General features: G+C 37.4%; 1 protein-coding gene across 11 annotated transcripts; it reads left to right on the top strand.

The window, feature by feature from the left end:
• On the top strand, positions 1–26,945 carry ehbp1l1b (EH domain binding protein 1-like 1b). Of its 11 annotated transcripts, none has more exons than XM_016528346.1 (30): positions 1–485; positions 4,766–4,823; positions 6,122–6,217; positions 6,377–6,430; positions 6,645–6,826; positions 7,562–7,701; positions 8,127–8,201; positions 9,218–9,484; positions 10,736–10,897; positions 11,138–11,293; positions 11,809–12,132; positions 12,582–12,641; positions 12,767–12,938; positions 13,462–14,160; positions 14,579–14,983; positions 15,285–15,707; positions 16,733–17,113; positions 17,447–18,172; positions 19,151–20,407; positions 22,033–22,273; positions 22,388–22,560; positions 23,138–23,186; positions 23,284–23,841; positions 23,928–23,997; positions 24,107–24,156; positions 24,889–25,000; positions 25,099–25,198; positions 25,266–25,339; positions 25,756–25,870; positions 25,944–26,945. In XM_016528346.1, exons 1-30 carry the CDS (start codon positions 382–384, stop codon positions 26,029–26,031), a joined length of 7,371 nt encoding a protein of 2,456 aa, XP_016383832.1. In that variant the 5' UTR covers positions 1–381; the 3' UTR covers positions 26,032–26,945. The 11 variants fall into 11 exon arrangements, with proteins under 11 accessions (XP_016383832.1, XP_016383831.1, XP_016383834.1 ...); XM_016528345.1 differs by having other exon boundaries at positions 24,880–25,000; XM_016528348.1 differs by lacking the exon at positions 9,218–9,484 and having other exon boundaries at positions 24,880–25,000.

Here is a 26,945-nt window from a genome sequence, read left to right as displayed (position 1 = left end):
CAGACAGCTGCTTTTTAGAAGCATTTCGTATCGCGTGAAGCTCCATAACATAAAACCGATTAAGTCTCTAGATTCTTTACGCACACATGTTGTTTTTTGGCACCAAGGCAACTAATTGCAATACACAGAGATTCTCTCGCTCTGGTGTGTAACGTGATGCAGTAGTTTCCCGTAAATGGTCTTTACTCGATGGCGACAGTTCGGTGGTACTGAGCCTCATGAGGTGCAGCTCGTGCTCTTCAGCAGGAACATTTCACTTCACAAGCCACTTGACAGCCATCTATTTGAGGACTTTTTACTTTTTGTCCACTGGCGGGACTGTAAAAATACAATTTCCATGCGCCTGACTTCATTCGCGGATACTGCATTTTCTACAGAAGAATGACTTCAGTGTGGAAAAGATTACAAAGAGTTGGCAAAAAAGCCACTAAATTTCAGTTCGTGGCTTCGTATCAAGAACTTGTTCTGGAATGTACAAAGAAATGGTAAGTTATGATTTATTTTCCGTTATAGCGCGTGTGCTTCCTAAATACGCAGTGCTGAAGGGCGGTTCTTCTGACTGAAACGGCACCATGCGCACACACTGTATCTTATTTTACTGTAGCGCTGTTTTTGTAAATGATTGTGAATAGAACAATTAACACAGCAGTCGATTTTAGGAATGTTTTTTGAAATATAGTGGAGAACGTTGACAGAAACACACCCCCACTTCCGCCTCCCATCACTCGTGCTGTCAACACTTTAGATATTAATAACATCCATCATACTCACTTATAAGCAAATTAAGTGCTGCTGCTTCTTTTGAGTTTTATTTACCTGACTCCTATAAACTGTTTATTGTGTCGACGGCATCTATATATTGTTTCAGTGTTTTAAACTGGGTGGTATTGCTTTTCCTTTCTGTTTAGGTGTTGTCATTGTTCGGTTATGTTTTATTCATGTAGCCTATTATATGTGAGAGCTTTAAAGAGCTTTGCTCATGACTTCACCCTTAAATAGCCAGGAACATGACATACTTCATAAAATACTTTACTGCTGTTTTTAACACGTTACAAGTCAAATGATGTTTTATGCAATATATTTAATTTATTTTCATTTTCAGTTCAATTTCAATTTCATTCTTCCCCCTAAAAGTTCATACTTTCCATGTAAACACAATGTTAAGATGAGAGAATTCAGTAATTGAATTATTGCTGTCTCTATCCTGTCTTGATCAAGAGACAGCTGTTGACACTAACAGGGAGTGTTTCTTTCCTCACATTCATCGACACGTGTCTTTATCTATCTGTCCTTATCTATGATCAAAGACTGATCAGAAGAAATTCATCAGAAGAATATCAGATCATTATCCTGATCAGAAGAAATTCAGTCTGATTGGATTTGAGAAAGACATTGTTTTGCAATCACAAGTACACTGCAAACAAAAAGGTGTGTGTTTAAATCAAATCACTTTATCGTTAGTAAACCATATACACAAGTGCTACAGTGAGTGGAAATCTTGGATACATCGGTCAGACGGTCACCAACATTGCAGTTATGTAGTGACCGACAGTATGAGACAATATAAAATACAGAATACCCACTATAAACAGTGTACACACAATATATACAATATACACAATAATATACATATTTCACAGTGCACAAGAGCGAGGTTTTCATCATTTTGGTGATATTGACTATTGGCATTATTCTCTGAACAAGTCATGGCCTGGTAAATGAAGCAACCCTCCGTTATGCAATGGCTTGTCATCTGCCTGTAGGAGAAACTGAAACACTCATTGTAATTTTTGCCTATTAGTGTTAAGCACTATCTGAGATTTATCTCCATCATAGATAGCCTGCATCATTTTACTGGTGATGTAAATGATCTCTATTTCAGCAATTTTAAATTCTATATATTATGCATTCTTTATTATTTAATACTAATACATATTCAACCTTTCAACATTGTTGTTGGAAAGAAAGGTTAAGTTAATAGTAAACCTGAGCAGTTGGAATTGTTGTTATCGCCTAATGAGCTTTCGGCTGATGTGGAAAGTCCTAGATCCTCTTGCAACACTATGAGGAAAGAACGTCCTGTATCTTTGCCACAGCTTCACGGTTTCTTTTGCTGACCTAAACATGTGTATTGTAGTACGACTTTTTAAAAGCAATAGAGCAGTTAGAGTGTTTCAAAAGGAGAAAGGAACGAAAGAATATGCATTTCTGTGAACACGTCAGATCTTGTGCGAATCATCTTGTGAGATGATTTACAGTATAGCTGTGATTTTCATATACTGCCAGTGGGTCAAAGTCTGTTGATGTTTTGCCATAGCTGAGAAGGGTGTGAGCTGGAGATATTAGACAGCTGAAAGATGACACAGCGGTTGAGCTTCTGATGGGGTAATATAACTTGAACTGTGTGTGTGAGCACGTGTGTGTTTATCTGTGACATTTGTTTCACGTGTCAAAGTGACATGAAAAAATAAGGACTGCATTTTAGAAAGAAAATAAATTTTCCAACCAGGCTGGCAGTCTATTTTTACGTCCATCCGTGCTCTACCCACGGCCCTCTCTTCTCCTCCTAATTTATCCTTTTAGACCGTTCTGCCCTGTTGCTATTACTAGCTGTAACCTGAGTAAGAGCTGGGTCTTGCTTCTCTTTGTGTAGCGGTTCATGCTGCTGCTGACACTATTTCAGGTCTTTTGGACTGAAGCAATGCAACACCCGCTGAGTGCAACGATAGAGCTTGAAAGATCAAAGACCATTTTTAATATAACTCCGACTGGATTCGTCTGAAAGAAGAAAGTCATATACACCTAGGATGCATCGGGGGTGAGTAAAACCCAGCCTAATTTTCATTTTTGGGTGAACAAACCCTTTAAGTTTACCTTTGCAAACATCAGTGTGAACATCACTGGAGGACTATGACATTTACATATGGGTCCAATTCATTAAGAATCATTTTGATGTGTTTAAAGGGATACTATTTATTGTTCCCTGTTAAACCTGTTTGACTTTCTTTTATGAAATGATAAAGTAGAAATCTGTATTCATGTACTGGCCATGAGTTTCCATGCAATTAGAATGAACAGGGACTTTAAAACGGAAGCAAAAGCACCATAAAAGTATCATAAAAGTGGTTCATGTGACTCATATGCTATATTTCAAATGTTCTGAAGCTATGTAGAAGCTTTGTGTGATGAACAGAGTGAAACATAATTTTGTATTTCATGTAGAAAATGGAACATCATGAGAGAGTAAATACACCGTTTGAAAGTCGGTGCAATTTATTATTATTATTTCGGTTTATTTTTTATTTTTTGAAAGACATGAATACTTTTGTTAAGCAAGGATGCATTAAATTGCTCAAAAGTGACACTAAAGATGTTTATAATGTTACAAAATATTTTTCATTCAAATAAATGCTGTTCATTTGAACTCCTGAAATAATGCTCATGGTTTCCACGAAAATATGAAGGTGTTTTCAACTGTGAATATAATAAGAAATGTTTCTTGAGCATCAAATCAGCATATTGAATGATTTCTAAAGGATCATGTGACACTAAAGACTGAAGAAATGGCTGCTGAAAAAAAATCTGCTTTTAAAGTTTATTAAAATAGAAAACATTTAAATTGAAATAATATTTAGCAATATTACTGTTTTTACCGTTTTTTTGATTAAATGCCGCTTTGGTCAGCATAAGAGACTTCTTTCAAAAACATTTAAAAAAAAAAAATTTATATACCCCCAAACTTTTATATATAATGTAAAAATTGTTTTTTGTTTCCTTCAGTGTTTGTGTAAGCTTAATGACAGCTTTTATATCACAAAATAATAAGCTGCCATTATTAAATGTGAACAGCTGTTTGTAAACACAGTGAGACTTAGTAGTTTGGAGATCAGAGGCCAACACCCCTTGTGCTGTGAGCCAAACTCAGCTTGGTCATGTGACCCTGCTGAGTTTCCTCCAATTCTTAATGCAGCGAGCATGACACTGACTGAACAGCTCAGAAGTGTACAATGGGCTCACTTCAGAACAATTCACTATTAAAGGGCAAGTTTATTTAGGAACCAAATGCATACATATAAAGTGCAAACCTGGAAAAGGCGATTTCCATTTATTTGTTTTAAGCTGCACATTGATTTGCATTTTTGCTGGCAATATTGTATATCATCATAATGTTCTGGATATCAGATATAAAGCTTGTCTAGGTCTGCATGGTGCTGTGCCCTCGATAAACAGACAGGAACTCTTTAAAATCTTTGTTTCTTTTACGTTTTTACATAGCATAGGTAGCAATGCAGGGCAGTAAAAGTAATAGATTCCACGTGTTCCAGTAGACACCAAATTAAAACTTGGTTATCTAGCAAGACAGAAAGTTTCTCAATCGATTATTTGTTCTTGTGTGCTTGTTTGTGAACAAGAAGTTTCTCTAGTTTGGATTTATCTTGTATGCAAGACCTTGCATCATGTGCTCTTGTTTTGTGTGGGGTTTGAAACAGTTGGCAGCATTTATTGATTCCTTTCTGCCTTGGGGTAACACTGGGAGACAAGATCACAAGATCCGTTACACTGCCTGTAGCTTTTTGGAGACACACACACCAGAAATGCCACAGTGGCTCTTTCAAGATCAGTTTGTATAGGATTTATATTTATATCCAGATATTTTAAGCACAGACAGAAAGAGTCACTGTAGGCGTCTTCATCAATAGTAATTAAAGGACTATCATTGAACTTGTAAGCTCCCACTCAACTCTCTTTTTAAATAATTTTATAGGCAACCAGACAAACTGAGAGTGGTGTGGACACGAAGGAACAGACGCATTTGTTCGAAGGTAATTGTCAAATAAAATATTTTGACTAATATTATTTTAGATTAATTAATGTTTTAATTAATGAATCCAATTTAATCCAGTTTTTTTTTTCCAGATAATTTTATCTGGAAAAAAATAAAATTATTTGCAAGTGTTTGAAAGCTGGTGTAATTTAGTTTATGACTATGTCCAGGAAGTTTTCAGTCAGAAGAGTGTACTGACATTTTAAATGATCATTATAACAATATGTTATTTACAATGATTTACAAGTGCTTACAATGATTACAACTAGGCATGGGCCGGTATGAGATTTTGACGGTATGATAACCTTACGCAAAAAAAATATCACGGTGTCACGGTATTGTTATTACAGCTCTAAAATGTGTTACTTTTAAATGACTGGGTAAAAAAAAAAAAAAAATTTTCCGCTGAACACAATATATTTTGTTTTTGAGCAACATACAGAATATTAGGAAGAGTATAAGTTTTTTTTTTTTTTTTTCCTAAAAAGAAGAAAAATAAAGACTGACATCTTTAATTAACCTAAATCTGTAATTACAGTTATTTAATTTTAGTTATATAATTCATATACATATCATTTATATAATTTCATATCATTTAGTTATATAATTTCATATACATAATTTGATTTAATAATAACCCATGCACGAACTATTGGAAGAAAATCCTCAATATTGATTTGGGGGTTTATGACAGTCAGTTACCCTCAGAAGCACATTCATATAAACCCCCAAATCAATATTGAGGATTTTCTTCCAATAGTTTGTGCATCATGAACAGTGAGTGATCTGCCTGCTACAGTATTTTTCTCTGTGCGTCCGTCTTCAGCGTCTGGCCTGTGTTAACGGGCTTTTACAGACTTCATATTTTCACATAAATTACATTTTGGAAAACTATAGCATTGCAACACAGTTTGTGCAAGTCCAGAACAGAGACGACTTGCAATAACACAAAAAACGTCTGGTTGCCGATCGCGTAAGTTCCGGGGGCAGCTCCTTAATTTCGTCCATCCTACACACACGTGACTTACCGCTGGCTCGCACCAACAGGAGGAGGAGGATCGTGTTACTCTCTACACTGCACTCAACCTGAGGGATTCCTACACTTTCAGTCTTTGAGGAGACATGAAAAACAAAGCATACCGCAGGAACGGTATAACGGAAAATATTAGCGGTTTTGAAACCGTGAAATTTTCAAATTGCGGTATACCTTGAAACCGGTAATCGGCCCATGCCTAGTTACAACTGCTGTCCAATATGGATTATCATGACTGACATTATCTTTTATTTTCTCATCAGCTTCATTCATGGCAGCCAGGCATCAAAAACCCCTACAGGGGAATGGTGGTGTGGCCTGTACCTGAGAATGTGGACATTACCGTCACACTCTACAGGGTGGGACACCTATCACAGTTTATTATTAGCTATACAATATATAGAGTATATTGCATTAATTAAATATTTATGCAATACACAGCTTGTTAAGGATACTAACTGATAGATGCTGAACTATAATTTTTGTCAGTACATTTTAATCATGGTTTTGTTTGACAGGACCCACATGCAGATGAGTTTGAAGACAAAGAGTGGACATTTTTCATTGAGAATGTGAGTTTATTCAAATTCAGGTGACATTTCTTTGAATGTTTTCATTAATAATACATATATGATTTATGTAAAACAATTCTTTAAATTATTTGAAATTATTATTATTTTACTGTAAAAATGAAACAAAAAACACAATGTGTTAAAAGAAAAGAATAAAGTATGTTTATTCTACTAGTTCAATTAAACTGCATTGACCTTCTCTGATGTTCTACAGGAGACAGCAAAGGGCAGTCGGAAAGTTCTGGCGTCTGTGGACTTGAACATGAAGAAGTTTGCCAGTGCCACACACTCACAGACGGACCTGATGCTCAAAATGAAGCCTCTGTCGGTTAAGGTGGTGGAGGCCACGCTGAAGCTCTCCTTATCCTGTGTGTTCCTCAAAGAGGGGAAAGCTACGTGAGTCATCCACATGGAGCTCTTTTTCAAGAAGTTATTATAGCACTTTTCATGTGGTGTTTAATTATCTAGATTGAATAATTTGTTAATTTGACCACAGCAAGCTTAATTTTGTGCCTGCACCGAAACTTGATTTCAGTTACAAATATTTGGAGTGCAAAGTGCATTTTGAATCTAAAAAGACAAGTGGCTGCCTGCCCGGTCAGGGGTTTGCTGTTCAACACTGGGGAGGGTTTATTCCCTGACATGTGCAGGTCAAGAAGCAGAGCAGAATTTTCCAAAACAATACAGCGAACTCTCAAATCACAGCCTGAGCATCTAAAATAATGCCATTTGAGCTTTGAGCGTAATTGTAGAGCATTAGCATAAAGTAATGCAATAGAATTTTGTGTCTAATATCCATTAGAACATCTATCAAATAACCTGTTCATGAACCTCTAAAACTATACATGTATTGATTTAGATAAAACAAACAGCCCATAATGGTTGATACAATACCACTTATCATCCAGAAATAAACACACAGGGTTAGAATAAAGTAAAAGAAGTCTCAATCTCAGACATTTAGGTGTCTCCTAGGCATGAAAATGGAAAGCATATCACAGTCTGGCAAGCTCTAAAATGGCTGACTGACTGGGAATGAAGACACATACATTACTCACACAGTAAAGTTTTCACAGCATTTTCAATGAAGCCATGAACCTGTACCTCTTGACCAATTCTTTTCCTCCATAGGGATGAGGACATGCAAAGTCTTGCCAGTCTGATGAGTGTAAAGCCAACGGATATTGGGAACCTAGATGACTTTAATGAGAGTGATGAAGAAGAGGATAAAAGATCTAGTACCGGTGTTAATCTCAGTACTGCAGTACCAGGTATTTAAAAAAAAACAATCAACACATGTTGTTCACGAGAAAATCTGGGATTCAACGTCTAATTTATCCTTGGAAATAACGTTTTAGGAATCTGAGAAATCCAAAACATTAATGAAGAATAAATATTTTAGATTCTGCGCTAGTGTCATGCTGATCATTTGGAATGAAAACTTGTAAATTGTAAAGCATTATACAAATGCTAAATAGTACTGTAAATGCATATTCACTAGTGGTCTCAGACTTTATGAGCCCACTGTATAGATAAAACACATTACTGTATTCTTTATCTTGCATCCTTATTCCTCTGTCCACTTGCACAGGACTTGCATGATTCACTAATGATGCATGTTTATTTTCTCTAACTATAGTGACCCTTGCTTCCTCACATGCTACGACTTCTTCTTCTCTCTTTCTCTCACTGTCAGCACCCCATCTTCCTCTTCGACCAACACACTCCCAAGAAAAGAGATCTGCATCTCTAAAGAGCCCTTCAGCAATAGGTAACAGCAACCTTTACCTGTGTTCTTTGCATATTCCTTCTTTACAGTCTTTTCATTTTAATCACATCACTGATCATTTTCATATCTTTTTCCTTAAAATTGAACTTCTTATGAATCCACGTCCAATTAATTATTTCCATTAAATGACATCTTACTAAAATGTTTCAGGATGATGAACTTTCACTGATGTGGTTTTGTTGCATATGATTATCACATTCATCCTTTGTTCCTGCATTGCTTTGACTCGCATTATTTCATCATGAATTTCATTGAACTACTTAATTATAATTTAAAGGGAGTAGCTCACCCCTCCAAAAATTATGTTATTTTTACAAACCACTTGACTTTTTTTCCTGGAACACAAATGGAATTTTAAAATGTTTTCATATAACTTTTCCTAACAAAACATAGTGGCCAGTAGGGGTGTAAATAGTTCAGTTCTGACAACAATTCAGTTACGATTCTTGAATTCATGTAAAATCTGAAATTGGGTTTCGATTCGATTTAATTAGATTATTTTAGAACAATGCATAATTATTACCAAAAATGTAACTGGAAAGACAATTTGCATTACTTAAATGGTGGCAAAATAATACTTCAGGCTTTACATTCACATTCTCAAAACTAAAGAAATGAATGTACACTACCGTGTAGATTTTTTAAAAGAAATTAATAATTTTATTCAGCAAGGGTGCATTCAATTGAAAAAATCTATCACAAATTCCACAAAAATATTAAACAGCACAGCACCACTTTTTTGACTGTTTTCCCCTTTAGTGTTACACAGAAAATAACAGCATACAAGTTTGGAATTACATGAGGGTGAGAAAATAATGATTTTTTGGGGGGTGAAATAACCCTTTAAATGTCTTTTATGAAGCTGTAACCTCATCCTTCATGATACATTCCTGACCTTTCGCTCTCTTCTGTCTTTCTCTTTTGCTTCATCCCTTTCCCTCTGCTCTTTCTTTCTTTTGCTGTCCTTCTCCCACCATTTTTCACCATCTTAACCTCAGTCAGTGGTAAGGACAGGCCTGCTGGTGGTGTCCTCTCACGCCCAGTGCCTGGCACTGTTCATAACCATGACCTGACATCACGTCCACCTTTACCCACCCCACCCAGTTCAACCCCTCGCACCATGCCCTCACCCGCCCGCTCCAGACCAGCACGTCCACCACCCCTTTCCCAGCCACAGGCCCCACCTGACTCCCACACAGAGCAAAATGCTTCTGGTTTGCTCCCTCCAGCATTGCCCAAAATCTTCCAGCCGTCCCCTGGCTCAGGTATTACAGATAGACTTAAATTAAACCGCTGGAAGTCAGCAAGTCGCTGTACCATTGGTATCTAGCTGGCATTCCTACTTGACTACAGTTATTTGTATAAACGGTTATACTGCTTCTATGGCAACAGTGTGCACAGCCTTCAAATAGAGGTTTAAGTTCCTCTTTTCTAATAAAATCACAATCTCAGCTACACTACCATTAAAAAGTGTATGGTCAGTGAGATTTTTTCAAAGAAATTAATTATTTTATTCAGCAAGATGCATTTAATTGATCAAAAGTAATAGTAAAGACTTTTATAATATTACAAAATATCTCTATTTCAAATAAATGCTTTATTTTCTATTCATCAAAGAATTCTGTATCACAGTTTCTTCAAAAATATTAGCAGCACAGCTGTTTCTTGAGCAGCAAATCAGCAAATTAGAATGCCATCACATGAATAAATTACATTTTATTCAAAATATGCAAATACAAAACAGTTATTTTAAATTGTAACAATATTTAAATGCAGTATTGGTGAGCATAGACTTGAGACGTATTTCAGAAACATTAAAAAAATTCTTATTGACCCCAAACTTTTGAAAGGTAGTATTTTTTAATGACTTTAGCATGTTGTTAGTCTTACTTTTCTTTAAAGCCCTACCCAAATGGTAATTGTTTCACTTGAAATGTGATGTCACTTGATGGAAGTGATGTCATATCCACATTTACCGGTGCTAGCTATTTTATCTGTATTTTTCTCTCTCCACCCAGTAGCAAATTTCTGGCTAAATGACCTACTGTTTTTTTGACAAACACAAGGGATGTGGTTCTGATTTCATTCCCATCTGAGTCATCACCTCTGTGTTTACATGGAGGAATTGGCCAAAATGTTGTTTTGAAAATCTCTTTGATCATATGAAGTGCTCTAGGGCTCTAGGGTTATGTGGGTATGTGGCGTAAAAGAAATTCTTTCAGAAAATTGAGAACTGAAAATCACTATGGACACATACACTTTGCAAAGTTTGAAGAGTGACAACCACATTTAAGGCCAATGAAGAGCGACAGTTATATTTAGCTGCAGTGTGAATTCATTGCCATCCACATGGATGAGTTTTTTCACAGAAGGTCCATGCAAATATTCTTTTACAAACCTCACCCAGACAAACAATTACCATTGTTAAAGTGCTTATGCATCTGTGTATTTCTCAACAAAGCCTGGACTTCTTGTATAGTTTCTCTGTCTATTTTTCCTTCTGTGATTGTGTCCAGCTCCTGTGTCCTTTCAAAGAAGACTGTCAGGCTCCGAGGCCCCTCTGGAGGGTCCCGTGACCTCTGACTATCCTCTGCTCAAACTCCCTCGGGCTTCTCCTTCCTCTCCTTCCGATCCCTTCCTCTCTCACTCTCCCTCTCCTCCCACTGTGCTCCTGAAAGGTACAGACTCATGATTCCTAAACATTGAAAGATTACATGCAATTCAAAGTTTGTTTCTTATAATTCTAATAGGAACAGTATGTTAGTCTGATTTGACTCTTTAAGATTGCTTTTGGAGAAGTCAGATTCATTTCCTCTCAGCCACTGTCTCTCTTGTTCTCACTTTTCCTACATCTCTGACTAATCGTCTTCTTTCACGTGGTCTGCGTCCTTTTTTGTGTCATTGCACTTCTGTCTCAGATTCTTTTGGAGCACCTCGCACCAATGTTTTTAAGCCCAAGATTGTCCCCGGTGCTCGCCCTGTATCCCCCACTCCTGTCCCCCTCCTCGAGCCCAAAACTTCTTCCCTCTCTCTATCTGACATGCTTAAGCGCCCATCTGCTGGCACTGTGCCAGGTATTGAGAAATCCTCCAGACTGCACGTAAACAGTAGAAGCAGCAGTACTAAAGTACAGTTAACAAATGCAAGATATTAATAAAATATCTTGAACATTATTTGTTCAAATTTAAATGTCATATTACTAAAATAAATGTAATATATTTAATCCCGCTTTCTAAAGACTGGTCAGAAATCATAAAAATTTAAAATGACAGCATTAATTTTTTCCATTGCTTGTTTTACTTCTTTTATATATATTAGTGCTGTCAAACGATTAATCACGATTAATCGCATCCAAAATAAAAGTTTTTGTTTACGTAATATATGTGTCTACTGTGTATATTTATTATGTATATATATAAATACACACACATACAGTATATATTTAGAAAATATTTACATGTATATATTTATATTCATATAATTTATATTATATGTAAATATATTTAATATATAAACATAACATATGTTTCTGAAATATATACATGCATGTATGTATATATTTTGTCTTTTCCCCATCTTTTCCTCACAGTATCTACACAGCTAAATGAACAGACGATGGATGTTTCTACATCTCCCTTCTTCAGTGTCCCTCTAAATGAATCTGTGACCCCTGTTCCTTTGCTGAGCAGTCCAGATCTTGAAGCTCTGTGCGAAACATCTTGCACTTCTAGTCAACTCCCCAAGCCACCTCTACCTCCCTCTGTCCCTGTCTCTTACCCCATTAGCAAACCCCTACCTGCCTCTTTTACCCCAGCAGCTGTCTCTTCCTCTACCCCTGCTCTTGCACTGTCAACCACTGATGCCTGCACTGCTGCTCCCTGCTGTTCAACTCAATCTTCTTCTACTCTCTCAGGTATTAACTGCCTATTGCTTTCATTAAAAGATGCAGTAATAAGAACTAGTTTGATTGGTGATAGGTCTAACAGTTATGATGTATTAGGAGACTTATTTTGCGATTAAATCACATCTATGATTAATAGGTTCGGTTGTGTTGTAACTAGCGAACACTACAATTGACTAGATTATGTTAGACTATATATTAGACTATATTTTGTTATTTGCTTTAATTTACATTTAATTTACGTGCTGGATAGTCCCACCCACAGGGAACTCTCATTGGTCCAAAATCTCTCTCCAGATACTGCTGCTTATTTGCATAAAACTCTATGACAGCCTCGGTCACTCATGTCATTTCAAATGAAGGATTGTCTTTAAAGATGAATTTAATAATCAAAACGGAATCAAACCCATTATACGTTAATAAAAATGATTTTAAATGATTGTATATCAACTGTTTTTCAGAGATACCCAGGGAGCTCAACACACTTACAGAGGAGGATCAAACAAACCCGTTTCTACAAGGTGAATAAGTATTCTTTACTTGTGTCATTAATGAAGTAAATGACCTGAAAATGATTGAAAATAAAATAGATTAAGACTGATTAGCTTTTACTCATTTTAATTCAGTTTGCTGTTATGTTCAACAGATATACTTGCTGAAGAACTAAAGAACTCAGAGCCCAAAACAGAGCAGCATCGCCCTTCTCGGACTGTCTGCAGCATTAGCATTGCTAATCAACAATCTCCTTCCTCCCTCCATCAACCTGAAACCATCAGCACTGAAAGAAAAGAGCTCAAACCTGCCATGGCTGTAAAAAAGTGAGCACTTAAAAATTATTAGTTGTTCTGGCATCAAGCATAATTCACTAACATCAATCTTAACTATATAATTACATTTTAAAAATGTAATATCACCTAGTCTGCAGTCTGATTTGCAGAGGTGTATTCAGCATTTAGTACTTTGTGTGTTTCTGTATGAATGTGTTTTGGACTTCATATGGACACAAATCCAAATATAACCCTTTTAATGAGAAAAACAGTGCGTTAATAACAATAGGGAAATGCATGACCTTGTGATAAGCCTATTTTAAACAGACCATGACATTTGCCTACACCTGCTGTCAGTTTACACTGTGCAAATGTTTAAACTCTTCAATGCTTTCCCTCACCACTTCAATTCTGCATCTATCTTGTTTGTCCTGTTTTCTCGCCACTAACATCGCTGTGGCACAAACTGCTCTCTCTAAGGAAATGCTGCATCTAGTCTTGCCAAATACTGCCATGCTTTGGCATCTCACCCCATTTTTTGCCACCTTTGACACCAAGTATCTTTGTCCCCCAGTCTTGGGCCTGTTGGCAAGTCATCTGGAGTACAGTCTGTGGACGCTTCCAGATCTGAGGAACTGGATACTGGGAATGTCCCTCCTCCACACCCATTCTCAGCTCCAGCAACAACAGCTCCCTCATCAGTAGTTTCCACTCATATGAAGAAAAATCTAGTTTTTATTGCAGAGAAACCACCACTGGCTGAGGAAGAGCCGGATTTTAAAGTGGCCGATTTCGATAAAGTGATCATAACCTCTCAAGATGTTACTGTTGGCAAACGCCCTGAGAAAGAACCACTCAAAATTGCCATTGAACAGCCAATGCATTCTAGCCTGGTTCAAACCTTTTCAATAACCGATGATGACTTACTAAAGCAACCAAAAAACACAAAAATTGAATCAGCAGGGGAAGTTTCTCCAAAAGAGGAACCGAGCATACAGAACGCGAAAGGTGCTTTGCTTTGTGCCGACCTCAACAAGTCGGATGAGGACAAGATAATCAAGAAATTTGCCTCAACTGTGGTTACCCCTACAGAACACAATATCCCCAACATTTTATCCAGCTCATCACGTCTAAAGCAAGAACTTATAGATCTTCCCAGGGAAAAAGGCCAAGTGTGGGTGGAAGAAGTCCTTGCATCTAAATCCAACAGTAGTTTGAGAGAGAAACAGTCCCATAAGGATCATCTGGACAAGAGTTTAACTATCCAGGAAAGGTGAGTGTGCTGCTCGCATGGTACTATTGCACTCCCAAACTGGCAAACTGGAACTTTCCTCTTTTGGGTCACTTCCTCTTTCAGTAAACCCTTATCTGTCTTCTAATGGTGTTCATTTGAATACTTAGGCACATAAAACTCACTTTGGCGTCATGAACAGTTCTAGATAACACACTTTTAAAGATAACAAACACATTTTAAATATACTAACTTGCCTCAGTGATATGAATAGATAGGTTATATCTTCTTCCCCAACCACAAAATTGCACTTCTGTAGAATTACATCATCAACATTATTCTCCAGAAAAACTGTAGATGAACTTCCTAACGTTTTTACTAAATACTAAATTATTTTCATTTCTTTATCTGTAACAATTTTCTTCCTGTCTCATTCTTCTCTTCCCTGTCATTCTCTCAGTCAAAATGAAATGGCCTTCACTCCACTTGAAAGGCCAAGCATTAGCCTTAAAAGGGGTGTCCCTGAAATATCAGATCTGCCTAAAGAGCTTCCTCCCATTCATCCCCAACCCCTGGAGCCCAAAGTCCTTAAATGCATCTTAGAACAAACTCCAGCAGTCAGTCAACCAGCAAAACCAGAGCTGATTGTGAAGGAGTCAGACGACACAGTGTTAACGCAGAAGAGTGTGGAGATCCATTCACTTGCGCAAGCAGAAGTGCCAATCTGGAGTTCTCTGGAAGAGAAAGTAAAAGATCAGGAGGATGAAGCAAGGGATGAAGAAATAAATAAGCACAAAACATCTGACAAGATGCCAAAAGAAGAAAATAAAGCTGAAATGTCCTCAAAAAAATCTTTAGAAACAGGGTAAGAGCCAGTTGGTCTCAAATGTTCAGCCATGGCCAAGTGCTTGCATGCTTGCACATTTCATACAATTAAGTGTGTTAAAATGGTCTTTTGGGGGTTTTGTACACTCTCATGTGTCAATAAGAGAGAGAGTTTTAACAAGTCATTCTTTGATGATTTTAATATAAACTTGTGCTAACATTGGTTTCATATTCATACCAGCGTTATAGCAGGCAAATGTATGTGGATAAAGGTTTGTTAATGCATGTTTGATCAAAACAAGGTAAGTAAAATGTGAAAAACCCTATTCCTTACCTCACAGCAAAGAAAAAGCCGTTATCCAAGTCAATGCTGAAAATCTCAGTTTAAATGAACCAGATTCCCAACAGCCGATACCCTCCATTGTCCTTAAACCACAACAAGCTGAGACTATCAAGGAGAAGAAAAAAGAAGCTGTTAAAGTCAGTATACCGGTCCGTATGAAGCCTCCACTTCCTGTGATCTCCCCTGTTGTTGCTGTAACGGAAAAGGACAAAAGAACTTCAGTGCATCTGGAGGAAATTTGCCCTCTGACGCCCAGCCTGTCTCTGGATACAGAGTCTGGTGGAAGTGATTTAAAGAAAAAGGTCACATTTGAGGAAGAGAGTGTGTTATGGGCTGCGGTAGAGGAGAAAACAAAAGAAAAAAGTGATGAAGGTGTTAGCATGGGCAAGTTGATACCAGAAAAAGAGGTTCTGGATAGGGGGTAAGTGCATGAGGTTTGTTAACCTCACTGCTTGGACTTTTGTGTGGACTTCAGACTATCTGGGCTTGCATGGTTTTGTCCATATCTACACCACTGTTCAAAACTTTGGGGTCTGTAAGACTTTTTGTCTGATTGTTTGAAAGAAATAATTACTTTAATTCAGCAAGGAAGCATTAAATTGATCAAAAGAGACAGTAAAGACATTTATGATGTTACAAAAAATATATTTCAAATAAATGCTGTTCTTTCTATTCATCCAAAAATCCACATGATTTCCACAAAATATTAAGCAGCACAACTGTTTTCAACATTGATAACAAAAATAAATGTTTATAAAGCGCCACATCAGCAGATTAGAATGATTTCTGAAGGATTTCACAATGTTTTTACTGTATTTGATCAAATAAATACAGCCTTGGTGAACATAAGAGACTTCTTTCAAAAAAAAAAATTTTTTAAATCTTACCAACCCCGTATCTCACCATACGTTTGATCAATTGTGTATATTGATATTTTTAATATTTTAATATTCCAATATTGCAAATTTTTTACTCTGCCTGAGTTTCTAATGCATCTTTATTAAAACTTAAAGTAAGCATCTGTTTTACTTGCTGGGAGTTGAGATGTTAGCAACTGTTTTCAACATTGATAACAAAAATAAATGTTTATAAAGCGCCACATCAGCAGATTAGAATGATTTCTGAAGGATTTCACAATGTTTTTACTGTATTTGATCAAATAAATACAGCCTTGGTGAACATAAGAGACTTCTTTCAAAAAAAAAAATTTTTTAAATCTTACCAACCCCGTATCTCACCATACGTTTGATCAATTGTGTATATTGATATTTTTAATATTTTAATATTCCAACATTGCAAATTTTTTACTCTGCCTGAGTTTCTAATGCATCTCTATTAGAACTTAAAGTAAGCATCTGTTTTACTTGCTGGGAGTTGAGATGTTAGCGAGAGAACATTGATCTTCAAAGAATATTTTTGTCACTTACACTTTTTGGTCCATGGCAGCCAACATGGAAAAGAAACATCAGAAACCAAGCCTAAGGAGCAAGAGGATTCCTTTACCTTGTCCCATTTCCACCACAAACTAGATAAAAATGCCAACAAAGAAAGCCAGAGGGAAGACCATAAAAAGAAGACCACTAAAGAGGAAGATTCAGATGATAAGATGCTGCAAACTGGCAATGAGACTATTTGGACAACTGAAGCTGGACCTAAAGAAGACCTGAAGACTGTCAGTGTCTGTTCAGAAACCGAACTTGGCCTTAAGCTTGAAATAGGAACAGACAGAAACGTGGACACCTGCATACAGGAACATGACTCCGTTTCTAACCAGGAAGAAGTATCTGTAGGCTTCATACGGGGGATTTTCGGTGTTCTGTATAAAGGGTAAGTGTGGGATGATTCTGAGGCTTACACAGAGCTGCTCTTGCCACGGCATCTGCATGGCTATAATTTAGTTTTCCTGAAAAACTGAAAGGTTGTTATTAGGTGTGATTGTGCATTTGCAAGGAAGTTTTTGCATCCACACTTGTGGTGTCCTGTAGTGATGAGAAGCTTGGCTTAAGGAGGAGCTTGCCAGTTGGATTGAATACTGGCTGGTGATTCAAAAAGAGCCATTTTACGAATGGAGGTCATATCAAAAAGACCCCTTTTGCGAATAGAAAGAATTTGTTTTATCATGATGTAATGTAATCATATTTAAATGTCCTCATCCTTTAGTTATGAGACCATGACATCAATACTACAGCAGCCAAGCACAACAGAAACAGATGTTCAAGATGACACAGTTTTGGATGATCACGATGGATCTGTGGTTGAAATTCTCCCTCCCGAGGCCTTCTCTGACACCAAAATTGAGCATCCAACTGACGATGAGCCTCAGGAATCAATAATCCAGGATTTGTTACCTTCTGGCGAGTTACAGATAGATATTCAGACCTCCGAGCCTGTAGCCATGAGCCTGGTAGAGTGTTTGAAACTGGCAGCCAGAGAAACTCAAAGCGGATCTATGAGTTTCAAGACCCAAGATAAAGGAAGCCCTTCTAAACAGAAAGCAGCAAATGAGCAAACCCAAATACTGACACCAATAACAAATGACAAATGCATGATGGTGGAATTTAAGTCTGAGAGTGTGCTATCAAATGAAGAGATGAATGAAGAGCCGTGCTTACCTCTGGAGGAAGAAGAAGACATAACTGCTAAGAAAGAGGTGCAAACCAGATCTGTGGGAACAGATGGTCTGGTGACCAAGGTAAACCTTGAGGAAATAAAAATGCACGAAAGCCCTAAAAGAAATGGACATGAAGAACTTCTGCCTGGCAAGATAACAGCAGCAGATTTAAGGCCTATGGCGGAGTCGGAGGGTTCACAGGAGGAGCTGGAATTTGAACTGGGTCAGGAAGACTTAGGAACAGTGTGGTCTGCTGAGCTATATATGGATGGAGGGTAAGTGCATGGGACATTACCTCTGCCTGCACTGCCTCTCATTTCTATGACCCTCTTTACACGAATGGCACGATTTTGGCAATGTTTTGTCTGGCTGACATTCGAGCATTCTAGCCGATGCATTATGTTATTTGTATATGTCTGTGACAAGGGCTCCATTTGACATCAAGCAGTGCATTTAATGTGTCCTGTTTCCTATGGCCACCCTGTCGAAAAACAACCAGCATATTGGATTTTTCAACAGGGCAACTAGACTTCTAAGTGATGGGACACACTACCATTCAAACGTTTGGGGTCAAGTAAGACAATTAGTACTTATTAGTACTTTTAATCAGTAAGGATGCATTAAATTGGTCAAAAGAAAGGGTCAAGGTAGTTATGATGTTAGAAACTAAATGTCTCTCGATCGCCAAATCAGCATATGTGATTGGTTTTTGAAGGGTCATGTGGCACTGAAGACAGGAGTAATGATGCTGAAAATTCAGCTTTCCCATCACAGTAATAAATTGCATTTAAAGATATATTTAAGTTATTTTAAATTGTAATAATTGTAATCATTTTTGATCAGATAAATGCAGCCTTGTGACCATAAGTGACGTCTTTTTTAAAAAATGACGAAAAATCTTACCAAACCCAAATATTTGAGAGGTAGTGAGTGTATATACTATGAGCATGAAACAAATTGTGTTGGTTCCTATTGTATTAATTCTGGGTTCTCTGTGGTTTTTCAAAAAGGACTAAACAGCAACTTCGCAGCTTGTTTGTCTATTTTGCAAATGCTGCTGCAAGCTTGCAAAAATTGTTAGCAGAAAACACGGTGACTGTGGGCTAATGCTGCTGTTTGTATCCCCGTGCTGGAACTGATTGTGTCATTTTCACTTGATTGCATTTTTACTGAAAAACCTTTGCACGCTGTAATAACCCAGTTGGTAAGGTGCAACATTTTGATCTCATGTTGTGGTGTCCCATTTCTCATAGACCAGAGGAATCTTCAATATCGCCAATATCACCAAGAGATTTCACAGCCATACAAAAACCGGAATCGCCTCAGACTGCCTTTCCACCAGAATCTGGGTCTATATTAAAAGACACTACACCAACGGAAACTATTTTCCAACCTGCTAGCAAAGTTCTCCCTCCATGTCAAGACAAGAGTATGCAGTCACCACCCCCAGTGCCTTTACAGGAAATCGGCCCTAATGCCATCAATCAAAATAGTAGCTCTGCAGCTGCTAAAATGCATGTGGTTCCTCAATGCAATGAACAAGGAACCACTCCTTCACATGTAACTATGGAGACAGCAGCTGTAAAGACTGTTGAGATATGCAAAGATGGTGCAAAAGAGACAAGTGAGAATAACTTGTCACCACTAGAGGGAGACAATACCATAACCATGTGTATAAACAACACTTCAAAAGTTGAGATGGAAAAAGAGAGCAGCCCAGTTATCACCAAGGCATCAGAAATTATTATTGTAGCAGCCACAGAAAGACCGAAAGATATAAACGTTGATGAGAACGTTGTTTCCGGGAAGGACATTTCTCCAAGGAGCTCAGTGGTCCCGTGGCCATTTCCTTCTCCTAAACTCGAAAGACACAGTGAGCCCTCAAAAAGTACAGAAAGTTCCAGTCTAAAGGATGATTACCTCTCGGAGGAGAGCATTCTGTTAGCAAAGATTCGTCAGATGGCCGAAGAAGAGGCGACACAGCCGTCAGCTCCTGCTCCACGCACTAAAAAACGTTTGATCCCCTGCGAGTCTGATTTTGAACTTCCTCCATCTCCTCCCATGCAACTAAAGTTTAGCATGAAACCACCTGTGGATGAGATGAGGCCATATTTAGATCAGACTGAGATTACAAAAACACTCGGACCTCCACCGTCAGTGATTTCTCCAGAGCAGATAGATGAGAAGGTTGACATCAGTCAGTCTCAGACTCCCTCTGTGCCACTGGAGAGCATTAAGATAGATGATAGCCACAGAGAAGCCAATGCTAGAAATGCTGTTTTAGATGATAATGTCCAGTTAAACAAGCAAGAACAAAATATTCAGCTGGAATGTATGGGAGCTGAAAGGGAGTGCCAAGATACACCAGCTGTTAAGCCCACAAACCAGACAGAGAACACAGAAACAGAAGCTGAAACTGAGAACAAGGAAGAACCAGAATTAAGTGTTGATAGAAGTGAAGAGGCTCAAATAGAGCAGGATAGACCACCATCTCCAGTGCCTGATGAATTGTAAGTCTGAGTGGAGTGTAAAGTCTAAAATTAAATTGTATTTTGCCATATTATATTATTTGACTTAAAGGAACACTCCACTATTTTTGAAAATAGGCTCATTTTCCAATTCCCCTAGAGTTAAACAGTTGAGTTTTACCGTTTTTGAATCCATTCAGCCGATCTCCGGGTCTGGCGGTAGCACTTTTAGCTTAACTTAGCATAGATCATTGAATCTGATTAGACCGTTAGCATCTCGCTCAAAAATGACCAAAGAGTTTCTATATTTTTCCTGTTTAAAATATAGTTCCTAGCCATATCGGGCTAGAAAATCGCAACTTTTCATTTTCTGTCGGTCTTAGTACACGATGTAACTACAGAAGAGTCAAGTTTTAAATAGGAAAAATGGAGTGTTCCTTTAAAGTCTGGAACGTCATCTACAGCTTTAAAGTTTGATGCCTAAAATTTGACACCTCTTTGCACAATTTACACTACCGTTCAAAAGTTTGGGGTTGGTAAGATTTTTTAATGTTTTTGAAAGAAGTCAAATCACGGCTGAATTTGTTTGATTTTAAAATGTAATTTATTCCTGTGATGGCAAAGTGGAGTTTTTAGCAGCCATTACTCCAATCTTTCTAATATGCTGATTTGGTGCTCAAGAAACATTTCTGGGTCTGGCGGTAGCACTTTTAGCTTAACTTAGCATAGATCATTGAATCTGATTAGACCGTTAGCATCTCGCTCAAAAATGACCAAAGAGTTTCTATATTTTTCCTGTTTAAAATATAGTTCCTAGCCATATCGGGCTAGAAAATCGCAACTTTTCATTTTCTGTCGGTCTTAGTACACGATGTAACTACAGAAGAGTCAAGTTTTAAATAGGAAAAATGGAGTGTTCCTTTAAAGTCTGGAACGTCATCTACAGCTTTAAAGTTTGATGCCTAAAATTTGACACCTCTTTGCACAATTTACACTACCGTTCAAAAGTTTGGGGTTGGTAAGATTTTTTTATGTTTTTGAAAGAAGTCAAATCACGGCTGAATTTGTTTGATTTTAAAATGTAATTTATTCCTGTGATGGCAAAGCGGAGTTTTTAGCAGCCATTACTCCAATCTTTCTAATATGCTGATTTGGTGCTCAAGAAACATTTCTTATTATTATAAATGCTAAAAACATTTGTGCTGCTGGAAACTGTGGTATGTTTTTTTCTTTCAGGATTTTTTGAAGAATAAAAAAGTTTCGAATAGAAAATTATTTGTTTATGACTTCTTTTTAATGAATACCATTATGAATGTTTACTGTCAATTTTGATCAATTTAATGCATCCTAATGCTGAATAAAAGTATTAATTTCTTTAAAATCTTACATATCTATATGTATATGTAACGCCTTACTAACTTCTGAGCAGTAGTGTAATAATATTTGCATGTCTTTTCATTAACCTCAAATCAACCCAAAATGTCCTAAGCATTGCAGAACGGGAAGCCCTAGCAGAACAATTTAATTTTCACTTTAACACTGAATTTGACATTTAAATTCAAAACCATGTGAAACAAAATTAATGATGAGAAATTGTGTATTTATAATAACAGGGCAAAATTTGTAAGTCATGTCAGTATGTATAACAGTTTCTGTCCTTTTGATAGGTCTGGTCATCCTCAGGAAAAGGAGTCCTCTGATGTAACCCCAGAGGCTAAAGGGAGCAAGACGCCATCTAGGAGCCCAGGCAGCATGCAGGTTAACGGCCAGACCACTGCAGACTCATCCCATGTGATTGTGCCTCCAATGCGCAGTAAAAAGAAAATAATTCCACCACCAATGGACCTTGCAATAGTAAAAACAATGGATGAATCCATTAAAGAGGGTTCAGCAGTGCCTGGATGGGATGTATGTGGAATTTGTCTTATATGTAAAGTACCTGTAAAAATGTAGACTATTTATCACTTTTTCTAAATGCTGTCTAACACTGTTTTGTTTGTCTTTCCATTTGTCACTATACAGTTTGCCAGTCCACTGCCCAGTCCTGGTTTGGTGACCTCCAGTCAGTCCTTGCTGGAGTGGTGTCAAGAGATCACTAAAAACTATAAGGGAGTAAAAATCACAAACTTCAGCACCTCTTGGCGTAACGGCCTGGCATTCTGTGCCATCTTACATCACTTCCACCCTGAGATAATGTGAGTTTCTGATTTATGTCATTCATTCCTAGCTCAAAGCAAACTCATTATTTCTTAGTATGATTCAATTTATGTGCACAAGCCTAAAAAAATATGATTTGCTTCAAGTACAAACAAATCAGTGATACACATTGTATCTGTACCATATCATTTAATGAATAATATTTTCATTTACAGAAATTGGTTGATATTAGATATTTAATTGTTGATGTTAATTTGCTCCTTTTTAAATTTAATTTACCTTTGCCATCACTCTCCTAAAATCTTTTTTTAATAATATTTTAATTATACTGTTAAATGTAATATTTAGCAAAATTGTATAAAAAAAATAATATGATTGTTCATACTTTACAATACAATGTTGTGGTACCTAAATAAACTTAAAATAATTGCAAAAAAATAAATAAAATAAAAGCATTTTATTCATATACATTTATTTAAACATCATTTAGAATTTCAGTATTGTACATTTATAGCCTATTATTGTTCATAATATGAGAATTATTACTGAAATAATTGGAATTAATCATAAAAGAAATATTTGTTATTGTGTATTGACTTAGTTGTTGTTTTTCAGTGACTTTGATGCATTGGAGCCTCACAACATAAAGCAAAATAACAAAGCTGTAAGTTTGGTTTAAGCAGTTGTGCCACATAAAGATATTTTTTAACTATAAACTCAAACCTTATCATTTGTGCTACCCATTTTTGCTTCTCTTTTAGGCTTTTGATGGGTTTGCAACACTGGGAATCTCTCGTCTGCTGGAGCCCTCAGACATGGTGCTTCTCTCTGTGCCAGATCGTTTGATTGTCATGACGTACTTGTGCCAAATCCGTGCACACTTCACTGGGCAGGAGCTGAGTGTGTTACAGATAGAGCAGAACAACAGTCAGTCCAGCTATGCAGTAGCCAGGCCAAGCCAAGGGCCGGATGTACAAGCAGCAGCCAAATTCTGTGCAGAGAGGCTCCAAGCTGGAGCTCTGTCAGGAGACAGCAACAGCAAGGACTCACTGGGAGAGGAGGGAAGTGACACTGCGGCTAAGCCAAACAGAGCTCTTGTTCCTCCACCTCGGACTAAACGTGCAGGAAAGGTGGAAGAGATGGGCAGTAAGGAGACAGAGGGAGGAGCGCAGACTCCTGTGGCCCCGCCACGATCAAACTCAGCGGCTTCCAGATCAGGATTTGGCCACATACGAGATGCGGATCTGGTGAAGAAACGGCGGTCGCGACTGAAGAGCGAATCCATGGATGAGACCGATTCGAAGGAGCAGCCAAAGGAGGTAAAAGACATCAACTTTACCCTTCCCTTGCATTTATGTGTGTTAATATTTGATCTAATTGTCTTTTCTCTACTAACCTCCGACAGTCAGATAAAGGTGAACTGACAGCTGAAGGAACTAATGGCTCAACAGCTGCCAGAGAAAGTGCTGAAACTGGTAACCTTCCTCAACAGCTTCCTAATATCCAAAAAAAATGATTGAATTTGGAAAGATTTGGTATTTTACACTCTGATTTACACTTTTTTGCCATTTAATGTGTTTGCAGAACCTCAGGAAGCAAACCAAGATGTTAAATCAGCAGATAATGAGACAATGGTCAGTATGCCCTCGGTATTTGAGACAATTGGAGTGTTTTGTCTTTCATCAAGTGTAATTTCTGGATAAACCTCAAAGAAAACAAATTAAAACTAAATGTGCCAATTTGCACGTCAAATATTTAGAAAATATCTTTCTGAGTTTACAATAATCATCATAATTCTCTAATTCTGGGGCCAGATTTGTGAAACATTCTTAAGAATAAAACTGCTTTTTTTTCCTGTTTTCTAACTTAAGATTAAGGTTATGAATATTTTGTATTCCCAAAAACATATCTTAACATTTCATGTTGTCATCAATGTCATCAATGAAACTTTGCCTATACCCGTCAAATAACACCAAAGCCTGTCATTTTCTGCTTAAGAAAAAAAAAGGAATTCAGAATCCAGAATTTCCAGAATTGCAAAAACATTCTTATGAAATTCTTAACAAGAATTTTCAGAATCCGGCCCCTGACTCGCAAGCTCTTACCATCCCATGTTTAATTTCCTTGTTTTTATAAATCTTTTAGTTAAATCAAGCCTGTCCTTTCCTCTCCTCTCCATTATCTTGGTACGCCATTGTCTGCTTCTGTCTTATCAATGTTGGTCTTTTATTCTCTGTATCTGGCTCTATCCATCTCTCTTTCGCTCAATCTTCATTCATTTTCACTGTCTTTTCCTCTCTCTGTCTGTATTGCTCGTCTGGTTTTATGTATGTCTCCCTGTGGTACTTCCTGGCCAGTGTCTGCAGGACACCAATCAGTATGTGTTGAGTGAACTTCAGGCCCTGGAAACCGAACAGAAGCACATAGACAGCAGAGCTGCAGTCGTGGAGAAAAGACTCCGAAAGCTCATGGAGACGGGTAAGAAAAACACTCATATAGAGGGAAGGAGAGAATGAAGCCGATTTCAAATTAACTCTTGAAATACAGCATGATATGCCACATTATCTCTTTAACAGGAAGTGATAAAGATGAAGAAGAGAAGCTGATTGAGGAATGGTTCACTCTGGTCAACAAGAAGAATGCTCTGATCAGGAGACAAGACCATCTGGAGCTGCTGTATGTATTGATATGTAAGACACAATGTCAGCTGCATCAATAAATATTCATGATGTTATCCTTGCAGGCAAGAAGAGCAGGATTTAGAAAGAAGATTTGAGCTGCTAACTCGAGAGCTCAGAGCGATGATGGCTACTGAAGGTAAGCCGTGTTATCTGTTAACTATTAAAGTAGTGTTTTTAAAGCATAACTTGAGCAGCCAAGGTAATATAAATGTAAAAATAATGAACATAGTTAATTATTCAGTTATCTAATATCAGCCTGTATGCTACCGATATATTGTGCATCTGTATTCCACACATTCCATATTTTCATTTGTCATGTAAATTCAGATTGTACTCCTAAAACCAACAAAAAAGTGAAAAGTTTGCAGGTTCCAAATGTAATTAATACCAATGTTAATGTGGATTCTGCCAAAGTGGAAGAAAGAACATCAGCTTGGCCCATATATTGGTCTATTAATGCTTTTAACTTTTACCTACCTATTTCCTCTATGGCTGAAGCAGTATTTCATCACTGTACAATCATATCACTAATATCCATATTTCATCCATCAGACTGGCAGAAAACTAAGGCCCAACAGCACAGAGAACAGCTACTGCTACAGGAACTGGTGTCACTGGTCAACAAGCGGGACGAGCTGGTCAGAGACATGGATGCAAAAGAGAGAGGGTGAGTCTAGTCACAGTGTGTTTTGTTGCACTGGAAATTAGACTCATGCACTGAATGTATTTTGTATGTGCAGGGCTTTGGAGGAGGATGAGAGACTGGAGAGAGGTCTGGAGGCAAGGCGTAGAAAATACAGCAATAAGGAAAAGTGTGTTCTTCAATAAAGAAACTTGAATTCTCATGAAAGCTGTGGCTCACTGCACCAGAGACGATCCTAAATGACTTGGACTACACCAGGACATTAGTGTGCCTTGTTTTAACTTTCAAAGACATTTGGCTTAAACGTGAAACCCTTTCTCACAACATCTTAAAGATCTCAGCGACATCTCAGTGGGATATAAATCATGTCCAGTCTAGATCAGACAAGTTATTCATTGAAAGTTTGCACAATGTTTTGAAGGTTTTCCCAGGTTTTACTGGTCGAGAGTTTAGTATTTTAAGCAATATTACTTTAAATCTTAAAATCTGAAAGAAGGTCTTTATTGTTTTATTGGACAATAAACAAACAGCCTTCACACACCTGAATGGTTGCAGACAGTTGAACTGAACACAAGAAATAATAAGAAAAGGGAAGAATCCTGCACACTGCTGTAGGTTGCAAGAAATCCAATATCCTCCAATATTTATTGAGACTTCTGTCCCACAACCTTAGTCAGGATTTTTTTTTCCTGAAGCAAATAAAACATTGCTCAATTTCGTACAATCTGAGCAGGCAAGCAGGGTTTTCTCTTCTTTGTAATGTTTGTAATGTTTTTTGGGGGGGAAATGTAATGTTTAGGATTGAGACGATTTGACTGTCTTTAAGGTATATCGAACAGACAAAGAGACTTGCGCCAAAGTGTGCTGTTTTTACATTATTTATTTAAGTGTGTTGTTTCCTGGTATGCCAAAACGTCTCTGTTGGGCCGTTGTCTTATCTGCAAATTGTATTCTCTGATGTTTCATCAGACAATGTCTTCAAATTAATGTATTCATAACGTTCTTTTGCATTGCAGTGCCTTTAGAGGTTTAATACCTTTTGAAAAGGGGCTTTTTATATAAAATGAAGCCATTCTGTATTTTCTGTTTTAAACCTTAA

This window comes from Sinocyclocheilus rhinocerous, unplaced genomic scaffold, assembly GCF_001515625.1.
Source record: "Sinocyclocheilus rhinocerous isolate Xijiao unplaced genomic scaffold, SAMN03320098_v1.1 scaffold603, whole genome shotgun sequence".
Lineage (NCBI taxonomy): Eukaryota > Metazoa > Chordata > Actinopteri > Cypriniformes > Cyprinidae > Sinocyclocheilus > Sinocyclocheilus rhinocerous.
This window is presented reverse-complemented; position numbering and strand designations above follow the sequence as displayed.